This window comes from Haemaphysalis longicornis, unplaced genomic scaffold (assembly GCF_048455015.1).
Source record: "Haemaphysalis longicornis isolate Haplotype H1 unplaced genomic scaffold, Haemaphysalis longicornis Haplotype H1 scaffold_6, whole genome shotgun sequence".
Taxonomy (NCBI): domain Eukaryota; kingdom Metazoa; phylum Arthropoda; class Arachnida; order Ixodida; family Ixodidae; genus Haemaphysalis; species Haemaphysalis longicornis.
Window position 1 is genome coordinate 9,637,699 of NW_027526407.1, and position 19,514 is coordinate 9,657,212.

At 46.6% G+C, this 19,514-nt stretch overlaps 1 protein-coding gene across 1 annotated transcript in view; it reads left to right on the forward strand.

The window, feature by feature from the left end:
* Positions 1–6,817: 6,817 nt before the first annotated feature.
* The window catches only part of LOC144142226 (uncharacterized), a 79,412-nt gene continuing 66,715 nt past the window's right edge, over positions 6,818–19,514 (forward strand). Inside the window, exons 1-2 of the mRNA XM_077673586.1 lie at positions 6,818–6,995; positions 7,922–7,983. Of these exons, the coding sequence (XP_077529712.1) occupies positions 6,947–6,995; positions 7,922–7,983 (111 nt within the window). The 5' untranslated portion in view covers positions 6,818–6,946. The remainder of the gene's footprint in view (positions 6,996–7,921; positions 7,984–19,514) is intronic.

Sequence of the window (19,514 nt, forward strand, 5' to 3'; positions counted from 1 at the left end):
TCGTTCGGGGAAAACATCAGATTTGTGCTAGGCGCGGCGAAACGAGAAAAAATCCACGAATTTGGGGCGGCAGCATCGCGCGAATCTTGTGAGATGGTCCTTGGGGACAAAATGTTCGTTCCACTCTCAGTGAAGATTTCGAGATATCCGTAGTTTGGCCTAACCTACTTCGACATAAATGGCAGCCAATACTTCGGGCATCTAGAAAATGGTTTCTTGTGGTAGAAACTTTTGACTTATCCGTTGACTTCGCCGATTGTTATAAATATGTCATTTCGGGTTAACAAGGTAATACTGTATTTTTCGTTTATCTTTATTTTTTTTTCAGTCAAGCTTCTCGAATCTTCCCTTCATACTTCTAGTCCAGCTCTTTTCTCGCGTTTTTTCTTGCTTTCGTCACTCGTCCAGTGCAGTGAAAAGCATTCACTTTTATATTGTAGCGATGCACAAGCTCAAGAAGATGATGTTGGCAGTAAAAAGACAAACAGATTTATTTCAATAGGCGAACTTCTGCCTGATAAAACGAACGCTCTAGTGCCGCTTCCACCGAGCGCTCTTGCGCCCCCTCGTGTCCCCCTTCTTCAGCACGTGGCGTAGTTGGTAAGGTGCTGTTGGTTGGTTAGTTGCTCCACAAGACATCCTTTCATTCTTTTTTTCTTGGTGGCCAGGGGCCTGCAACAGGCCATGCCGTGACATTAGCCCCCCTCCCTAAGGCGCATCGTCTCGATGCACAAAAGGGAGTATTTGTGTCAGGTACCTCGGGCGTAATTACCGAATTTGTATAGTAGGGCTTCATGCGCGCCACATAAAGAGTTTCTGGTCGAGGCTGGCGACTTGCCGGGAAAACATGGCTGGATGGTACGACCTCGTACGTAACGTCCAATACTCGTCTCAGCACTTTGAGAGGTCCGAAGTATCTTCTCAACAACTTTTCGGGGAGCCCGCGGCGTCTGAGGGGTGTCCATACACAAACTTCATGCCCTTACTGGGATTTCATGTGCCTGCAGCGCAGATTGTAGTGGCTTGCGTCGCGCTGCTGTTGGTTCCAGATGCGGACACAGGCTAGCTGTCTTGGATCTTCAGCGCGCTGCATGATCTCTTGGGCACAACAGTAATAATCATTTTCAATTTGGGGCAGCATCGGGTCTTGCATTGTGGCTACGTCACGTCCGGAGAGAACATGAAATGGAGTCATTCGCGTCGTTTCCTGTCGTGCCGTATTGTGCAAGTACGTTGCATATGGCAAAATGGCGTCCCACTTCTTATGCTCGACGTGTACATACATGCACAGCAAGTCGGGGATTGTATTGTTCATCCGCTCGGTCAGACCATTCGTTTGCGAATGGTAAGCAGTAGCTTTATTGTAAGAAGTACCGCTGAGTGTCTATAATGTTCGGACAAGTTGGGCCATGAATGTCTTTGAACTATCCGGGATGATGATGCATGGAACACCATGACGAAGGAATATATTCTCAAGGAAGAAGTGGGCCACCTCTGCAGCTGTTCATCGAGGTACAGCTCTCGTCTCGGCACAGCGGATGAGGCAGTCGGTTACTACGATTATCACTCGGTTCCCCCACGATGAAGTGGGAAACGGGCACAAAAGGTCCATGTCAACGTGCTGGAATGGCGCGGCTGAAGGGATTGTAGCAAGCCCGGAAGGTGGTCAGGAGAGAATTTTCGGCTCTGGCAGTCCCGACACGTCCATACGTACTGCTTAACAGCCGCTGAAATCTTTGGCCAGTAAATCTTTCGTTTGACTCTTGCCAGTGTTCAGGCCTAGCCAAGGCGACCAGCAGTTGGCTCGTCATGGCAGGCCAGTAGTACTACGTTGTGGAGACTTCTGGGCATTACCAGCAGGCATTCCTTGCCCCTAGACGCGAAGTTCCTCTTGTCGAGAACGCTACTGCATAACAAAAGGGTTAGCAAGCTTCTTGCAAAATCGTTTTGTACGACCGATGTGTGCCCTTCCAGATAGTCAATAAATAGGCGCAGTTCTGGGTGTTGCCGCTGCTGCTCAGACATTGTGACGATGTCTACGGCCCTGACGAACACGTCATTGTCCTCGTAGTTAGTGTCCGCTGCTTCCACTGATGCCCAGGAAAGACCGTCAGCATCTGAATGTAGCCGACTGGATTTGTATACAATAGTCATGTCAAACTGGCTGAGCCGTAAGCACCAGCGTGCAAGACGTCCCGACGGGTTCCTGAGTTTGTCAACCAGCACAGCCGGGTGGTGGTCTCTTATGATCTGAAATGGCCGGCCAAAAGGTAAGGGTGGAAGTTCATTAGAGCCCACACAACAGCAAGACATTCTTTTTCGGTGGCGGCGTAATTGGACTCTGCGCGGGAAACTGCCCTGCTCGCGAAAGCGATAATTATTTCCGCGCCCTCTTGCCGTTGTACGAGAATCGCTCCGAGTCTGACGTTGTTTGCGTCAGTGTGGAATCTCTTGTCGGCCTTTTCATCAAAATGCGCGAGAACAGGTGGAGCCTGTAGGCGTTGCTTGAGCTCGTCAAAAGCCGGTTGCTGTTCTTCAGCACAGACAAAACTCGAGTCATTTTGTGGTAGTTGGGTCAGTAGGGCAGCAGTGTGCGAAAAGGCTGGCACTAACTTCTTATCTGCAGGCACAGGGAAGTCAGCGACAGGCTGCAGTTTTGTCGAGGTCAGGTCGGACACCTTGGCGGCTAAAAACACGGCCAAGAAAACAGAGCTTTTCGTAGCGAAAATGGCATTTCTCAGGCTTTAGGGAGAGTCCAGCGGAACAGGAGCCCGAAGGACCAAAATCCGTCGTTTCAAGTGTTCATCAAAGGTTTCGGAAAACACGACAACGTCGTCGAGGTAGACTAAACGCGTTTGTCATTTCAAGTGGGTCAAAACATCGTCAATCATCATCTGAAACGTTGCCGGAGCAGAACATAATCCAAAGGAGGGGACCCTAAACTCAAAAAGTCCGTCTGGTGTAAAGAAGCCAGTTTTTTATGATCCCGCTCATCAACTTGTATCTTTCCATAACCACTTCTTAGGTCCATCGACGAAAAGTAGCGCGCATTGCGCAGTCTTTCCAGAGAGTCGTCAATGCGCGGAAGCGGATACACATCCTTTTTCGTGACTTGATTCAGCTTTCGGTAGTGAACGCAAAAGCGTAGAGTGCCATCTTTCTTCCTCGCTATGACCACAGGACCACAGGTGATGATCACGGGCTTTGAAATGGCTGAATAACATCGTCCTCGAGCATTTTTTGCACCTGCTGATGAATAGCATCGCGTTTCTTTGGGGAGACACGGTAAGAATTTTGATGAATAGGCCTCTTGTTGTCGTCGGTAACGAAGCGGTGCTTTGTTATCGCTATCTGGTGAACCGTCGTCGTGGAAGAAAAGCAATCATGAAATTCCAGCAATAACTGCAGAAGCCCTTGCGGTTTTTCGGGTGGCAGGTCTAGACAAATAGCGAGAGTGGGGGGCGGGCGCTCAGTGTGTGATGTTTCTGTGTGTAACACGGGACATTCTGCGTCGTCAGCGATGTTCTGAAAACTTGCCTCGGCGGTAGCTTCCTGGATTTGCTGACGCTCATGTCCAATGTTTGTAAGTAAGATCGCGGTGCAACCATCCAGCAATGCCGACGCCAAGGTATACAAAAACAGCGCTATTCAGCTTTGCTATGCCATCCCCGTGCCATGACGAGCCGCAATGGACAGATACAAGGGCACATGATCGGGGTGGCAAAGTAGCGCCGTCATTGATAACGTGCAATACCGAGCTTCGGTCCTCTTCTAGTTCTGAAGGTACATAGCAAGTGTAAAATGTGACAGAACGCCAGCGGAGGTCTATTACTGATTTTTGTTACCCCAGGAAGTCGAAGGCTAATATGAGATCTTTGCCACACTTCGGCCGAATGATGAATGAGGTTACAAAATCCGAAGCGTCGATGCGAACTCTGTCAGTGCATTTTCCAACGGGCTCCATTAGATGTCCTCCAGCAGAACGGACTTGAGGTCCGGTCCATGGGGTTTTACTTTTCGTAAGCGTACCGCGAGAAGTTGTCTAATTGTTGAAAAGCCCGCACCAGTGCCCACCAAAGCAGTCACTTTGGGCGCGTCGACAAAAAAGGCAGTTCAGCACTGACGACGTCATCAGCGCTTTCGTCAGCTGTCAGCGTCGTCGGCGCGCAGGTCACCACGTCATCACCACTTTCCTCACACGTCAACCTTGCCACATTGTCTGTCTGTGTCGTTGGAGAGGCTTGATAGCTGTCGTCCTTAGCAATCTTTCCTACTGAGGTTGCCGCTTTTAGTTTCCCCGTCTCCCAGCACTTCGGGACCTTTTCTTAGGCACGTCTTGACGGCTTCAATGAACGTTGTGTTGGCCGTTTGCACGACCCGGTGACTGTGAACGCGGCTGAAGCCTGGGAGTTGGTCTCGTCGCAAGATAATCTTCGATTTGTGTGAGTTCGTTCCCAAAAGCGGGGGCGGGGAGCAGATGGCGAAAAACCAGGAAGTCCAATTTCTTGGTACGGGCAGTGACGGTAGACGTGATCTGATTCACTGCCGTGATAACTCATCGGCGGGTAGGCAACAGTACGCCACACGGGCGTTTTGCGTACCTTAGGATAAAATCTCGGCTCGGGCCGAGGCCCTGATCAAGCAAATGGCTGTCGACGTGGTGCCGTTGACCTGTGGAACTGTTGGCGAGGCAAGATATTCGAGTAGCTCACTTGTGGCTCCGACGGTGGGAGAGCCAAAACATTCGCGTAGTTTACTTGCGGCTCTTCCAGGTTATGTTCGGGTAGTGCAAGTGCCTGGTGAATTTCCTCACGTACGACCTCCGCAGCAGAAAATCGAACTGTCTGGTTGGGACAGACATTATGTTTCTGGAGTTCTTTGCGTAAGATCGACCGGACGAGGTCACGCTGGGAGCTCTCGTTGTCAGCGCACAGAACAACGGTATTCACCAACGATCCCTTGCTTGAGCGATCATACTGGCGGAATCGGTCCTGGAGTGCTCGTTCGATGGCCGTCGCCTCCTTCACAAATTCGCGTACAGTCCGCGGAGGGTTCCGTACAAGCCCGTCGAATATCTGTTTCTTAACACCATGCATTAAGTAGCGCAACTTCTTGGGTTCAGACTTGTCGGGGTCCGCCTTCGGAAAAAGGTGGCCATGGCGTCGGAGAGCAAGATTACACACTCATTCGGTTTCTGAATGCGCGATTCAAGAAGCCGTTGTGTGTGCTCTCGGCGTTCCATGCTAGGGAATGCTTCCCGTAGCTCCTGGCGAAATTCTTCCTATGTTCGCAAACACCCTTCTCGATTTTCAAGCCACGTTCTCGCATCGTCATCCAAAAAAAGTACACCTGTTGCAGTTTTAAACCTCGTTCCACTGATTGAATGACGTAACGCGCTCAAACTGATTGAGCCCGTCTTTCACGTCTTTGAACAAATTAAAATGAAAGATTTCAGCCTCTCGAGGATGTTGGAAAGCCACTTGTGGGTAGAAAGTCACCTGTGGACCTCGTGCTTTTTCCACTGCACTTGTAACAATTTTAATAAAGGATACTTTTAAAGGGGTTTGAAGGCTTGAAGGTCTTCGAAGGTGCATTTAGAACTTTTTACAGAACACAATGTCTTTTTGATGTTTCTACTGAACGATGTCCCCAAAAAACGAGTCTATATATAAACATAAAACTCGGCGGTTTTATTGATTACATGGCAGTACACATGCAAGTAAATCTCTTTAGTGTGTCGTTTTTCAAGCGGTCTGTGGTTTTCGTTATTCTAAATCACGGGTGTCAATTAAGTGGCAATACCTTGCTCAACTGCTTGTATACTAGTTACGTAGAAAAATCAAACTATAATGCTTTTTGCCCTCGGCATCTTCTTCTTGTAAATAAGCGTAGGCCTGGTTGCAGACAATGGGTGCCTTTATTGTCCTTATGCCTTCAGAATATTAGGGCGCAAGCTTTTCCGGCAGAATAATATCTCCCTACAGTTACAATCCACGGCTACACTACTGGCACCTGCAGAGTTTTAGTTTTTCCAGATTTTCAGCGGCTTTTCTGATTTTGGTTTAGATATCAGCGGGATATAGCAAGATAAAACGTTGCGCTCAGTTTTTCCGCCTGGTCTGACTTCTGTGCCGTAAATAACTGTGTAGAATAGTAGCACTACGTTAATTACCTCTTCTATGCCATTTTATTGTCATCTTTGTGTCCCCGATCTTCTGTGTTTGTACATTGTGTCTACATATCCCAGCCTAATTAAGGGGCGAGTATTGGGTTATGGGTAAATTGTTGAAAAGATGTTCAAAAGGAATGCTGTCTCAGGGATAGCGAACCATTTATTATTCAGCTTTTTAGCATAGTTGGTTTTATTTGTGTGATGAAACTGTGCCCATGGAGTGAGGGTTGTTTTGTCATTGCTTTTACTATAACTTGTTTGGGACTTTCAAAGTAATTGTTTTGTGGTCCTTGGTGGCAGTAAAACCGCTAAGCAGCTTTTTCTGGCTCTCGTTCTCTGGTATGCATATTGGGAGTCTGATTTTTTCTCCTTTTTTATTACGGCGTCTGGGTCAATTTAAAAAGTCTATTTTCTTATCCCATTTAACCTATATTACCTTCTCCTGACAATATGTGGAAGAAGAGAATTACTGGGCTATGTATAAAAGCCCTGTCACTAACATATGTATGTACAGTGGGTTTGCTTTCTCATTCTTGTTCTGACATCAGCGAGGAACATGACCACATTCGCATTGTATGCTCAACAATGTATGGGGGAAAGCTTCGAGGTAGAAACAGATGGTAGGTTGGACATTGCAATGAATAAGTTCGATTGTGCAAAGGGCACATTTTGTGCGCGCAACGCTTTTGGGTTTCAGTCCAAATGTAGAATTTATTCGAGAAAAACCTTCGAGTTTACATTTATTTACCCTTTTGTGACCGCAGAGCAACAACCATGAGCAAAGTAGCTTGGTGGTATGTCTGGACTGTGTTCTTCATTTCTGGTGTGTATACGTTGCCTATTCTTTTGGTTCTATTTGTTTTAAGCTATATTTTTGCGTTTACGTCACAAGGTAAACTTTTGCCAGCTTGTATGCGTGTCTGTTTGGCCACGAACATATTTTTGGAAACAATAGCAGTATTTACAAAAAATTGTAAATTTAAACGTTTCTTTTCCGTCACTTTTAAGAAGTTACCGCAGGTCTGCTATAAAAGTAGCGAAATAGCTAAGCGGGCCAACAGAAAATGCATTGTGCTCCAAACATAGGAGAAGTGTGTGTTGGGTTAGTAGAATATACCACACACATTTCCTTTTGTAAGACCAGCATTATTATTCAGATGCGCACTTTTTCTTCTTTTCGTCGTCTACGAAAGATGATTCCGCGGGCACTTCAGAAAGCACCCACGAAAGGCGTTCTTAATACGAGAAACCGTGAAACCGCGCCATGGAGCGAATGTTGGCGGTGTCGAAAAAGTAAAACAATACCTTTGGGAGTAATCAAACGCTAACAGTGTAGTATCGTCTATGGGTGAAGTTTTTTAACTTCAACAAGCTGTTTGAAATACAAATTTTACCTTGTTTTTTTACGGAAGCAAACTGAAACGTCTGATTCTTCGTTCCAAGCAAGCAAACATGCTGGTGGGTAAACACATATATTACAAGGTTTTGGTAATAAATATTACATTAACAATATTGCTTATTTATAAATTAGGAAGAATGACACCCCTTGCGTGGTGGTCTTGCGTTTTCCTGTTAAAAACAGTATAGGAAGCCACTAACTTCACTTCTCTGAAATCCTAATTTGGCACTATGGCGGTGATGATCTACGCAATTGTGCAGTTACATTTGTTCACGAAGCCGATCTTTTGTTTTGGGTTTATATACTTGTTAATGTGAACTAACACCTGAACTTGTTAATCTCTAACTCAGGAACTGCCGCATACTGGAATAACAACTGTCCTCTGGAATACCATTGCTCTCAATTGCAAAACGTAAGTTTTAAATATGAGAAGACAGCTTAAAGCTGAGTTGTACTTTTCAATGAATTGTATGAGACACATGTGTATAGAAAGACTGTGGAGAAAATAATTTGTTTACAGAGCATTTCACGCACTTTTTCTTATTTTAACGAACAGCGTGAAGCCAAAATGCGAGCCAGTTACCAGTAGGTAAAAACATTGTCAACTCTGTGACCCAACAATTTCACTCTCATTATATATGACAGCCCCTAGCTGAACCTAGCACATTGTGCTAGTACTAGGCACGAACGCCATAATATTGCTTTTTAAACTTTTCTGACGTGTAAATACAACCTTGACGTCAAATGCTTTAAATTGGATGCCTCAAGATGGCAAGATCTAGCAGCCTTGTATTCTGTTTCTTAGCACAATTACACTACAGTTAAATAAGCCACGCTCCCCATATGCCATGCTGTAAAACATTTGCGACACTCAGAGTAATTTCGCATTTCATGGCAAAGCAACCACAGCTTAAGTTTTACAAAAAACATTTAAATAATATTTTTTCATTCAGAACAAGACTACGGTAATCGTAATTTTACAGAGCGAAACAACAATGCCACAAATATTCTCGTAATGAACGAGTACCACCATGGAACGTGGAATTTTACGCGACTATCGCTACAACCTCTTGCGGGAAGTGTTGAGATCTTTTATGCGGAAGCCGATATTTCAAGGGGTGAACACACCTTCTTTAAAAATAGCACTACTATTCTTTGCAAGTGCGTCACTAAGACTGGCGGTTACACGCCTCGAGCGTTGCCTGTAGGGGCGCCAAAAAATCACCTTAGCAGCCCGTTTCGAAAGCAACCTGGGGACGAACCGCCGCCTCCCCGCAATCACCGCGGCTTTCAGGCACGTTCCCGATAGCGATTCACCGTTTGTATTCGTTCAAAGTAGTAATGCACCGAAGTAACTATATTTGCAAAGTTGATGTATTTACAAGACTGGAAACGTTTTCAATATTCCTAAAAGCATTCGGTTTTGCGCATCACGTGTGTGTCACAGACCAGCGTCGAGAAGCAGACACATGCATTTAGCAAAATTTAATTCCTCTAACTGAAATTTACAATCAGTGTCTCCGTAAGCAGACGTCTTTCAGAAGTTCAGGCTTCGGCTATACACTATGATGTATTGGATTTCATGGGGATACATAACCCTGCGGAACCCCCATGCCGTGTAGCACGCCAGTTACGCTTGCCAGTATGACACATCAGAAATTCAACACGGCCATGGGCAAGTCAATGTGTCATACATATTGATACAGGGTATTAAGTTCATTCCACAACAAAATACGGTAGATAATGCCACATCATTCCTGTGACAAAAAAATTATTGCTGGGTTGTCTTTTTGAAAGATGGGCGCGCGCCAAAATTTCTCTTCGGTTACATATACCCTCCCCGAGTCGCGAGGTGACCAGTATATAAGCCGTGTCCTGTATTAAATGCTTGGTTGAAACCCCACCATATGACAAAGATACTCTGCAAAAACTCCCGCAATCTAAAATCAGAGGGCCGTATCAGGTGCCGCACTCTTCCAACCAAACCTTTTATCGTTTGTGAACCGCCTATCCAGTACTCAAAAGAATCCTCTTCCGGGTGATCAGGTTTGCTTTAAATGTTGAAAAACGAAGAGAAAGTCAACGCACAGCTTGTGTGAGCGAAGAATGAAACGTCATTGATGGGTTTAGCTCTGCATAGGAACACGACAACAGTTGTCATTGATGATGGTGATGACTATGATTAGCATGATTGCTGGTCGTATGCCTTTTCTAGCGACGTAAACACGAGTCATTATACCAAGAACACTAATGTATCTATTTTCTATGCGTTTCGTTTAACACTAGCGCTCCTCTTTGGGCCGGCACAAAATACCTATTTTTTTCTGCTACAAGTGCAGCTGTCCTATGCAATGTTCTCTTCTCTGCTTTTTAAACAAAAGTATTAAAAAGATTCTTTTCGTCGCTGCGACAGCCTTGAAGGTAACTCCCTCTGTGCTACGTTTAAATCGTATGTCTTCCGGAAGCCGAATATTTCACTTATGTAGATTTGTAGGGATGCACTCACATTCTAACACTATGTGCGGCATTGTTTCTCTTTCTTTTCTGCAGGCCACGCATACCCGTCATTTTGTGCATACTTCCCAAAAACTGTTATTTAGCCACCAACCTGTTCTATACTGAAAAGGCAGAGTACTGCGCATAAGAATATTGTAAAAATGTTTCTTTCTGAAGTCCAACTTCGCTGCCCTAACATCACTAACGACGTTGCGCTTCACTTTTTTCGCTCTACTTTGTTTCTACCTTCCTTGGTTATTTCTGGTTATCCTGGCTGTCTTGATTCTCCACTGCCTTTTCCGTATTTCATCCTTAGACTTCTAGTCTTCCTTAGCCACTGCATTTCCACAGTTTACATGTACATGTACCAAACCAAACAACAAAAAAAAACAAACGAATATGTGTTGAGAGGGGTGGCTCAAGGCCACATGGGACCAAGAGCAGCGAGGGAACACGAGGGCATCAATAATGTCCTAACATAGAGCAGTCAAGGCCCAGCCACCACAATGCGGATAAAGACTTTTTGATCCGGCCCTTTGGACGGATCCAGTCTTCGTAAGAAGGACCCAAGGTGGACGATGTGTCAAGCGTGGGCCCATGAGACCTATGCAGCCCCATACACAATGATGTATGGTGGGCTTCAGTGCCTGGCCACATGCATATCACACGTATGAAGGGTCGGATGATGATGCCGGCGTAGGTGAAAGATCGGCGGAAGCTGCTGTAGTAGAATTCCCATCCCGTACTGTTCTCGTTGAGGTGTGCCCCCCCCCCCCCCCCCTGTCCACGAATTCATCATTTGTTGCGTATTCAGAACCCGCACAATTTAGGTAGACCTGTGCGTCGCGGAGAATCCCAGGAGGCAGTGGGTCCGCGATGACGAGCACTGTCGATAGGAGGTCATGACGGAGGCTCTTCTTGCGGCGACGGCGTTCGCCATCGGTATCAAAGCAGAACTCCTCGGTGAGCGATCCGTCAAGCGCGAGCGGAAATTACGACAAGCCTCGCTCGCCAGCTGATAGGCCCACCAAGGGATCGTAGGTTCCCAACTGTTAAGCGTATCGTGACTGTTATCCCACAAAAAACTTCAAAGCGCACAAATAAACGTGGACAAAGAGGAGGGACACACACGCGCGCTTACTCGCAACTGCAGGTTTTATGGAAAAACACAAATTTATACATGAACACAAAAGAGAATAAACAAACCTTGAGCCGATTAGTGCTTGCTCCTTCCCGTGAAGAATAATGAATGATTTGCTTATACACTTGTCACTATGTTTCTTGATACAGTATGCCTCTACCAATTCTCTGACAGTTTGATCATTATGCCGATAGAGCACCTCTGTGTCACCAAACAACGGGTGACAATTGCACTTTCTGCAATGAGCAGGCAATTTGGCGCTTGTTGAATTTCTCACAGTTGACGCACGCTCATTCAAACGAATGTTTAAACAGCGTCCCGTTTGGCCCACATACACAGACTTGCATGATAACGGGATTCTGTAAACGGCACCAATCGCACAAGGAACAAAAGGCTGCGTCTGGTTATCGCCACACTAATTCCTCTTTTTCTTAGGCCGGTCCTTGTTGTTAACAATGCGGTAGAGACTGCCCACTTTTGTTTTTGCCGAGAACAACACCCTTACGCCGTGTCGAGACCCCACGTTCTTCAAACCATGGGCCGTTTTATGGACGTACGGGACTACACCAAATTTTAAGTGCGAATGCACTTTATAAGCGACCCCAAACCATCCACCGCCGGCGGCGGTGGCGGCGGCGGCGTCCGCAGTGCTCCTCTATATTTAAAAAAAAAACAGCATCCGGCGCCAGGTTTCGATCCGAGGATTTGCGGCCGCAGCGCGACGCTCTACCGACCAAGCCACGGACGCGACGCTGATATCAGTGTCAGTGACGCGCCTTATATCTTTAACGCATTCAAACTACGTCGTCAGCGGCGTGCGTTGGCGACTCAGCGGCGTTATAGCGGCTTGATAACTGCGTGGTGTACACGTGATACTACAAACCCGATGGAAGAGATGGAAGAGAAGGCGGCGAGGCGGTGGGCTGCGGGGGCCGAGCGCAAGCGCCGCAAGCGGGCCGACAACCGTGCATTCGCACTTTCACATTCTCCCCCTCGGGGAAATGCGGGGGAATTTTTTTCTTTTAGGCCGGTCCTTCCCCTCCTCTGAAAATTTGCACTTTATCTGGCGCACAAGGCCACCACACACTGCCGACAGTACAGACGGAGGGAAACCCGCCACCTTAAGGCGAGTGATCTGCTCCGAAAAACTCTCTCCCACCAAATGCTCACACGACTTCTTAACAGCCTACCCAAGACATGACTGTGGTAAGGTGAATGGAAAGCGTGTGTGGCCAACCCCTAGGATGGTCAGATGGCTGGATCAGGCTGTGGAAAAGGAGGAAGACGAGGGAAAAAGAGTGGACGGGCTAACTGAAGCTGCCCGATCAGTGGTTCGGGCCTGCGTCTTGGACCTCCAGGCCGGCGAGAAGACATGGCGTACCTCTCGTCCTTGTTCCGGAGGAGCGCTCAAACAGCCCTGGTGCCCGCTTGCCTCGCGGCGTAGGCCCGAGGAGCTCAACTTCTCACTAGTCTCGGGCAGTCACCGACGCTGACATCCGAGCCGGCACTGGTCTTGTCTGTGTGGGAAATACAAGTGCTGGCAACGTGCAACGGAGCGAGTCGTAGGTCTGGTGCGAGATACTAGTTGGACTCCTGATCATTACTATGACATGGCTATTCCTCTTTTCACTATCTTTGAATGGCCAGAAGAGGAGTTCAGCAACGGCTTCTCCGAACGCGGGTGGTAACGCCAACACGGGTGTTGATTTGAGATGTCAAGTTTCAAATCCAGAAACTGTATGCACCCTTCAACTGCTTGCTAAAATGTGAAGGTTAGGCCCATCCCACACTTGTCGAAAACATTCAAAATGTGGTGTAATTCAAACCTAGGTTCTTCACAGCGCATAAAAACCAAATAGTCATCCACATATCTCTAGATACGGCATGCAGTGTATAAGCAAATCATCCATTATTATTCACGGGAAGGAGCAAGCACTAATCGGCTCAATGTTTGTTTAATCTGTTTTGTGTTCATGTATAAATTTGTGTTTTTCAATAAAACCGGCAGTTGCGAGTAAGCGCGTGTGTGTATCCCTCCTGTTTGTCCCCGTCTATTTGTGCGTTTTGAAGGTTTTTCGATATCATGCCCCAACTAGCCCAACTTGCGGTATTGCTTGTTTTCCCAGTGCGTAGTCGCAGCGCTGCAACGCAACGTTTGATGTGGTGAGCCACAGTTTGGAGTCTGGGTGGTCCAATAAGATCCCGTAAAGATTCTCTGCCGTCTGAAAGTGTCGTGACGCTTCGGAACGTGCCCGGATCTGCTGCTAGCTGATGCAGGCACATTCAGCCTGTCCAGCTAATCCAGGACTGTCCAGGATACAGCTAATCCAGGATACTGTCGGACAGCAAGCTGGACCACTTCCATGATGGCGCAACGCCAAGCTCTGTGGGGGTAGGTGGTATGGACAAGTGAGATACCTGGGTTGTGTGTATGACGTGCACGTCTGTAACGGCCGCAAGTGAAGCATTGTGCAAGCCGCGCCACCAGGAACCATCCACGAAACCACTAAGTGTTGTTGAGTTTGTTGTGTATGGGGGTATTGCGGGCTCCGAACTAGCATTGCTCTACAATGGGTGGATCCTTTGGGAACGTTGAGGGAGGGCTGGTCATTGCTCAGTAAAAAGCTCATCCTCTCAGGATAAATATGCTCATGTATTACTGCGCGGGCGTGTTTACCTCACCGCATGGCATAGTAAGCGGCGGCCCTGGCGATTGAGATTGCGACGGTACTTCGCACCGTCTACCCTCCATTGGATTCTGCTTCCGTGTTTGGGAAGAGCCGCGAACAGATAGAGCTTCTCGATCGGCGTGTGTCGCGGAAGCCTAGTTATAGCTCGGAGTGCTACCCGGTAAAGGTCTTCCAGCTGACGGGTCTGGTATTCTGTTACTGAACAGCTCATAGCGCCATATGTGGCTTTGGACACAAGTAAATCTTGCATAAACGCCGGCCTATGTCATGTGATGCCCCCCCCCCCCAAGGACACGCACCCAATCATGTGTACCAGGCTGGAGCGGAACGCCTTAAATGAATCCGGGACCGCTCTGCACTCGTGCCTCGTAGGGCTAGGAAGTGTGTTTTTGTCAGCGATATTTTCATTCCAGTGGCATCTAGGAGGACGCTGAACGGGTCTAATTCTTCCTGGAATTTACCCATAGCGGCGTCGGTTGTGGGGTGGTGAAAAGATGTAGGTGCCTAATAACATTAGCTGTCCACCTACCTTGATCCATAGCTGTCAACCTCCCCTAAAACAATAATCTTCTCAAGAGATTCTTGAACTTAAAATGACGCCCAGCCAGTATCTACCTGCACTGGTTAAATTTTTTACCCTGCGCTCCCATGGCCAAACGGCCTACCATTCTCTGGTTCACTTCAACGCGCGCTACAGCATCTGAGTTTAAGCAGACTACTGCATTCGCGAATGCGAGGCCCAGAACCACTACTCCTTTCCACCTTCCTCTCACAACTTCATAATTGTTATACCACTCGGAGCTGCATGTCTCACTTAGCTCGTTTCAAATTCTTTTACTCTTAACTTGCTCCTCATTAGTTCGGATGTAGTGTCCACTTCGTTTATCCACACTTCGAAGTATACACTCCTTGACTCTTGGAAATTCGCCATGCTAGAATGAAACTGCATCAGTGCACGCGTCACTGAAAACTAATATTCCCGATTTGTCAGCGCTAAAATGTACCTTGAGGTCTGTGAATTTCCGACCACTAATACTTATCAGCTGTCGCATATGGCTATCATTATCAGCTAAAAGAACAGCGCCGTCTGCGTATAATATTCCCGGAATCCTTCATTGTACCACTTTGCCTGGCCACATATGGGTTAGGTTGAACCCTAACTGACTTCCTTCTTTCTTCATTGTTTCTTTCATAAGCCTAAAAAATAAAGCCTAAACAGTATTGGTGTCACAGGTATTTCTACTCACAGTTCTGGATCAGTATTGACCTGCTGTGAGCATTTCTGCCGTTCCCATGTCAGGCGACCTCTATTATCTTAATAGATTGCTCTAAAGAACTGCATTCCTAGTCATTTATTCCTGGGAACTTCAGCATTTTACACAACAGTTCCCTGTTCATGTTGTCATAAGCCCCTTTAATATCCAAGAGCGTAATTTATAATAGCTCACTCTGTGCTTTCGCAATTTCTTGCACTTTTTTATCACGAACAAATTATCATCTAAGCGCCTCTCTTGTTTTCATTCATTTTCTTCCATCCATGCTTGAATTTGCGATTTAACCAATTGATATAACGAATCTCTACACCCCTGTCCAATACTGCCTTTGTAGCCCCTGCCTTAGTTTATTAAATTCCTTGTACTTTCTAGGCACTCCTCCGGTATGGGCTTTGTTTGTATCACCTTGTATATTGCCCTTATAAACGATGTCTTATTTTTTTGGTCCGAGCTGGTTTATCAGCGGCATTGCTTACCTCTCCAGCCGTACTGGTTTTGAGGGAAACCTTTTGCTCTGTTTTTTTCCTATCAAGGTAGGTAATACTTATTTCTGTTTCTGCAGTCTTCTCGCGCGTTGATGTTATCGGTGCAGGCTGCCGTGCCTGTATACTCCTAAACTTCTAAATAATCATTCAATGAAAATGTTGCATGCCTGCGCTACTAAGAACTGTTTCTCTTTCTCCCCAATGTACACTTTTTGATATATATGGTTTTTGACGTCAGTGATTTTACGTTTGTCATTTTACACTGATTCAAAGCTTCTTTAGCGCACTTTTGCTTTTTTTCTGGGTTACTGGCATTCAAGGTTCACTGTTTTCCTTGAAACTTGCTTGATCCAGTGTCGGTGCTTCTAGTCTCTTTTCCAAGTAGCTATCCCATTTTTGTTCACTACCAGCGCTTTCACAGACGTTCTTTTTACCTCTCTATGTTCTCTCGTCACCTTTTTTCACTGGTAAACAGTCGCTTTCTTCCTTATTGCACCACATTCGCGGCATTCTCTTCGCTTTCCACCGGTTTTGTTGCTTTACTTCATTCGTCGTTTGCTTTATGAACGCCATCATTTCATCGTAATCCGAAATATTGTCTGGGTACTCATTGATTTTGTCTTCCATCATATCAGCGATGATCATTAGGTTTTCACTGTTCAGATTAGTTTGTCCGGTTGCACCAATTTTTTCATTTGTTCCCGTTGCACCCCCAAAGTGTATATGAGCTGCTTGTGGTCATTTTGTAGGCTGTCTGTTTTGTTTTCATCCATCCTCATTTCCGGAAACATTTCATTCACTGCCTCAGACACTAGACCATATTTATGCTTGACTCTGTGTTACCGCCTTCCCAAGTTATTCGTGCGTCACACTGGTTTCCTGGGTTTAACATTAAAAGCCGGTTTTTCTGACATCAACAGAGAACCATTACAGAAAAAACAAAAAACAGAGAACCTCATCGCCTTTGTCTACGTTCTCAGCTACGTCTATAGGTTGTTTGGTTATATCTAAGCCTGGCGACCTCCCAGCGTTTAGCGTGCCTATATCACTCTCTTCCCAATTTTTGCCTATTTTGGCTTCCTTTACTTCGCGGAATCCCCGAAAAAAGCCACCCCTCTGCCCCCTAAGCTCCACCCCAACTTGTTCCGTCACATGGGGTTGAAGTGAATCTCTGTCCTTCTGAAAAGCATGCCTATGCCCAGTGCTGCCCACTACCCGGTTCAAGTCTATCACTTGGAGCCCAAGTTGACGGCCGCGCCACACGATCTCGCAATTACCCGCGAGTACTACCCAACTGGTGTTCACGACAAGCTTTGTCACTCCCGGCATTCTGCATGCTGCAATGAGCACATTTGGGGTTCTCACCCAAAGGTAGTTTACACACTTTTATATCCCCAGGTCAAGTTTTTCTTTCACCCACTTGAGAACATCAATAAGCACCATGGCAATCACGACAGGGTTCTTAGCTTTACTGGACAAGGCCAGCTCTCCCTTCGCTCTTGCCATCACCGTCTGCATTGTTTGACTGGGGAATGCCGGAACTTCACACGCTTACCCTTCTCCACTTTTTCTATTACGGCAACGCTACTACTCCTAATGTTAGAAGGGTTACTACGCCATCTGCCATGTGCTGCTCTTTACTGGCACCCTGCTTTCCGACTACTGTTCCTTGGCTATATTGCAACATGCTGGAGTAGCTGTTGCCTTTCCTACATTCCGACCCATCTGGCACCTCGGTGCATACCTCCGCTCCACTGCATTGGCCGAGCTGTTCCTTATTCTTTATCAAAATGAAGTTATTCCTTAACTTGAGCTCACATCCTTCTAACTTTCGCTCAGCGGACCTCCCTTCGTCACGTTCGTTACTCAGCGGACCTTTTTTGTACGATCATGACTTAAAGACCATTTATTTTTTGTGCTTCCATTACCTACCTCTGTTTTTTTATATAAGGTGTGAGTGTGGCGTATTTATTGAAGTAGAATCTTGCACCAAGAAAAACATTTTGAGTGAGCTGTAACCGCACAAAAGGCAGAATTCATGGTCAGGTATCACGTGATCACATCTCGGAAACAAGTTTTTCTACGAGGCATATATTCAAAACGAAGTCGCATTTGTTTTACGCGCTGTAAGACGAATTCAACCTGTCAGTTCCAGGTGTATGCGAGGCTTCTATAGAATTCACATGTGACTGACGTGTTTGGAAGTGACAGTGGTGATCTGCTGCTGCCGTCGCTGACGCCCCAAAGAGTGGTGAGGGAGTGCACTGAACCGCGTATTCGGATAGATTTTGTTGGCGTTCGGGCATTCTACCAAGCCGCAGCTGTTCCTTGAAGCGTCCTGAGTGTAGTAATTGCTGACAAGCGTGACCATCACAAGTTCTTAGGGCGCGAAAAAGAAAAAAATGATCCGAACCCTGCTGTAAATGTGATTGGGAAGCCAGATTTTAAAAGACGCCCAGAACAATTCCCATGCGACGTCGCTTGAATTCTCACCCGTGGCTGTACTAAGCGTGAAATCAAAGATTGCGCCAGCCGTTAGCTGGAATTCGTGGTGGCGGAAACCGAGCGCAGCAGCGTTGGCCATGGCCATGCTAGAGCGTCGGGCACCGCCCCTGTAAAAGACCCGCGCGTCGGCTGAAAGAATGCGGAGAGGAGCATCTTTCGAAGGGTAAGACAACAGAACCTATCCATTTTGAAATGGTAGCTCGGGGCTACACCACAACGTGACACCAGGGCAGACACTAAAACAATTCGGCTTGTGAGCTTTGTGATTACCATGTAAATCGACTAAACCTATTTAGTTTAGTAAGTTTGGGAATTGCGAGAAAGCTGGGGGAACTTTTATAATCTCTATTTATCAGTACGAGTTGCTATTTGCAACTTTTTAAATGCCTCTTAAAACACAACCAAATTGGTATTCACCAATTTAAACCACAAAGTTGCATACGTGGCAAGCTGTGTGCAAAAAGTACGGTTTCTCTAGCGACCGGATGTCTGCATGTGGTCTCTACATTTGGTTTTCCCACTCTGGAAACTAATCCATAACGTATCTTTGCCGTACGACCACTTAAGTACTTCGAGTCCGGCTTACCCAGGAGGTGCTGTCGAGCAAGATAATCAAGTCATGCTAAAGGAGCGCGCAATGAACGCGAAGCTGCTCCAAAACAGGCTCAAAACAACCGCCGTTAAAACAGACGACAAAGCCGTACCGCCAACGCGCCCGCCGGCGAGCAGGCATTTCAGCACGGGAAACGTTGGGTAAATTCGCCGCGCCATATACAGTGTGCCCCGCCAGTGAAAGCCTCCGCTTCCCATCCCCCACTCCGGGCCCCACCGCCGCCTGCGGGGCGCTGTCCGGCGGAGGGGAAGCGGTGGCGGCGGCCGGCGGCACAGCCATCGCAAAGCTCGAGGCGCATATGACGAGTACAAGTAAAGCCTTTAAATGTGTATTCAGCAGGGCATATAAAACGGTTTGCGTAAGCAAAGGCTTAACCACATACTGATTTCTTTTATATTTCGACAGGCATTTCTGAATGCCAGTGCACCTAGGTTCTGCTCTAAATAAAAAAACAATTTATTATTTTGATTTAAGATAGCCTCAATAAGATGGCTATACTGATAATTCTGTGAGGCTTGTGTGACCAACCCAAAAAACCAGCTCAAGAATTTTTCCCTGAAGAATGCGGTAGCAAATGAGTCTCTATGTCCAAAGTACTTTTCACAAAGGCGGTCATTATTTAGGCCGTAAACTTCAAATTATCCTGAAACGTACAATCCTGCTGACACCGATGAAATAAACAAAATCAATGAAGTGCAAAAGTAACTAATAACAATTAGGCAGGCATTGAAGAAGAATA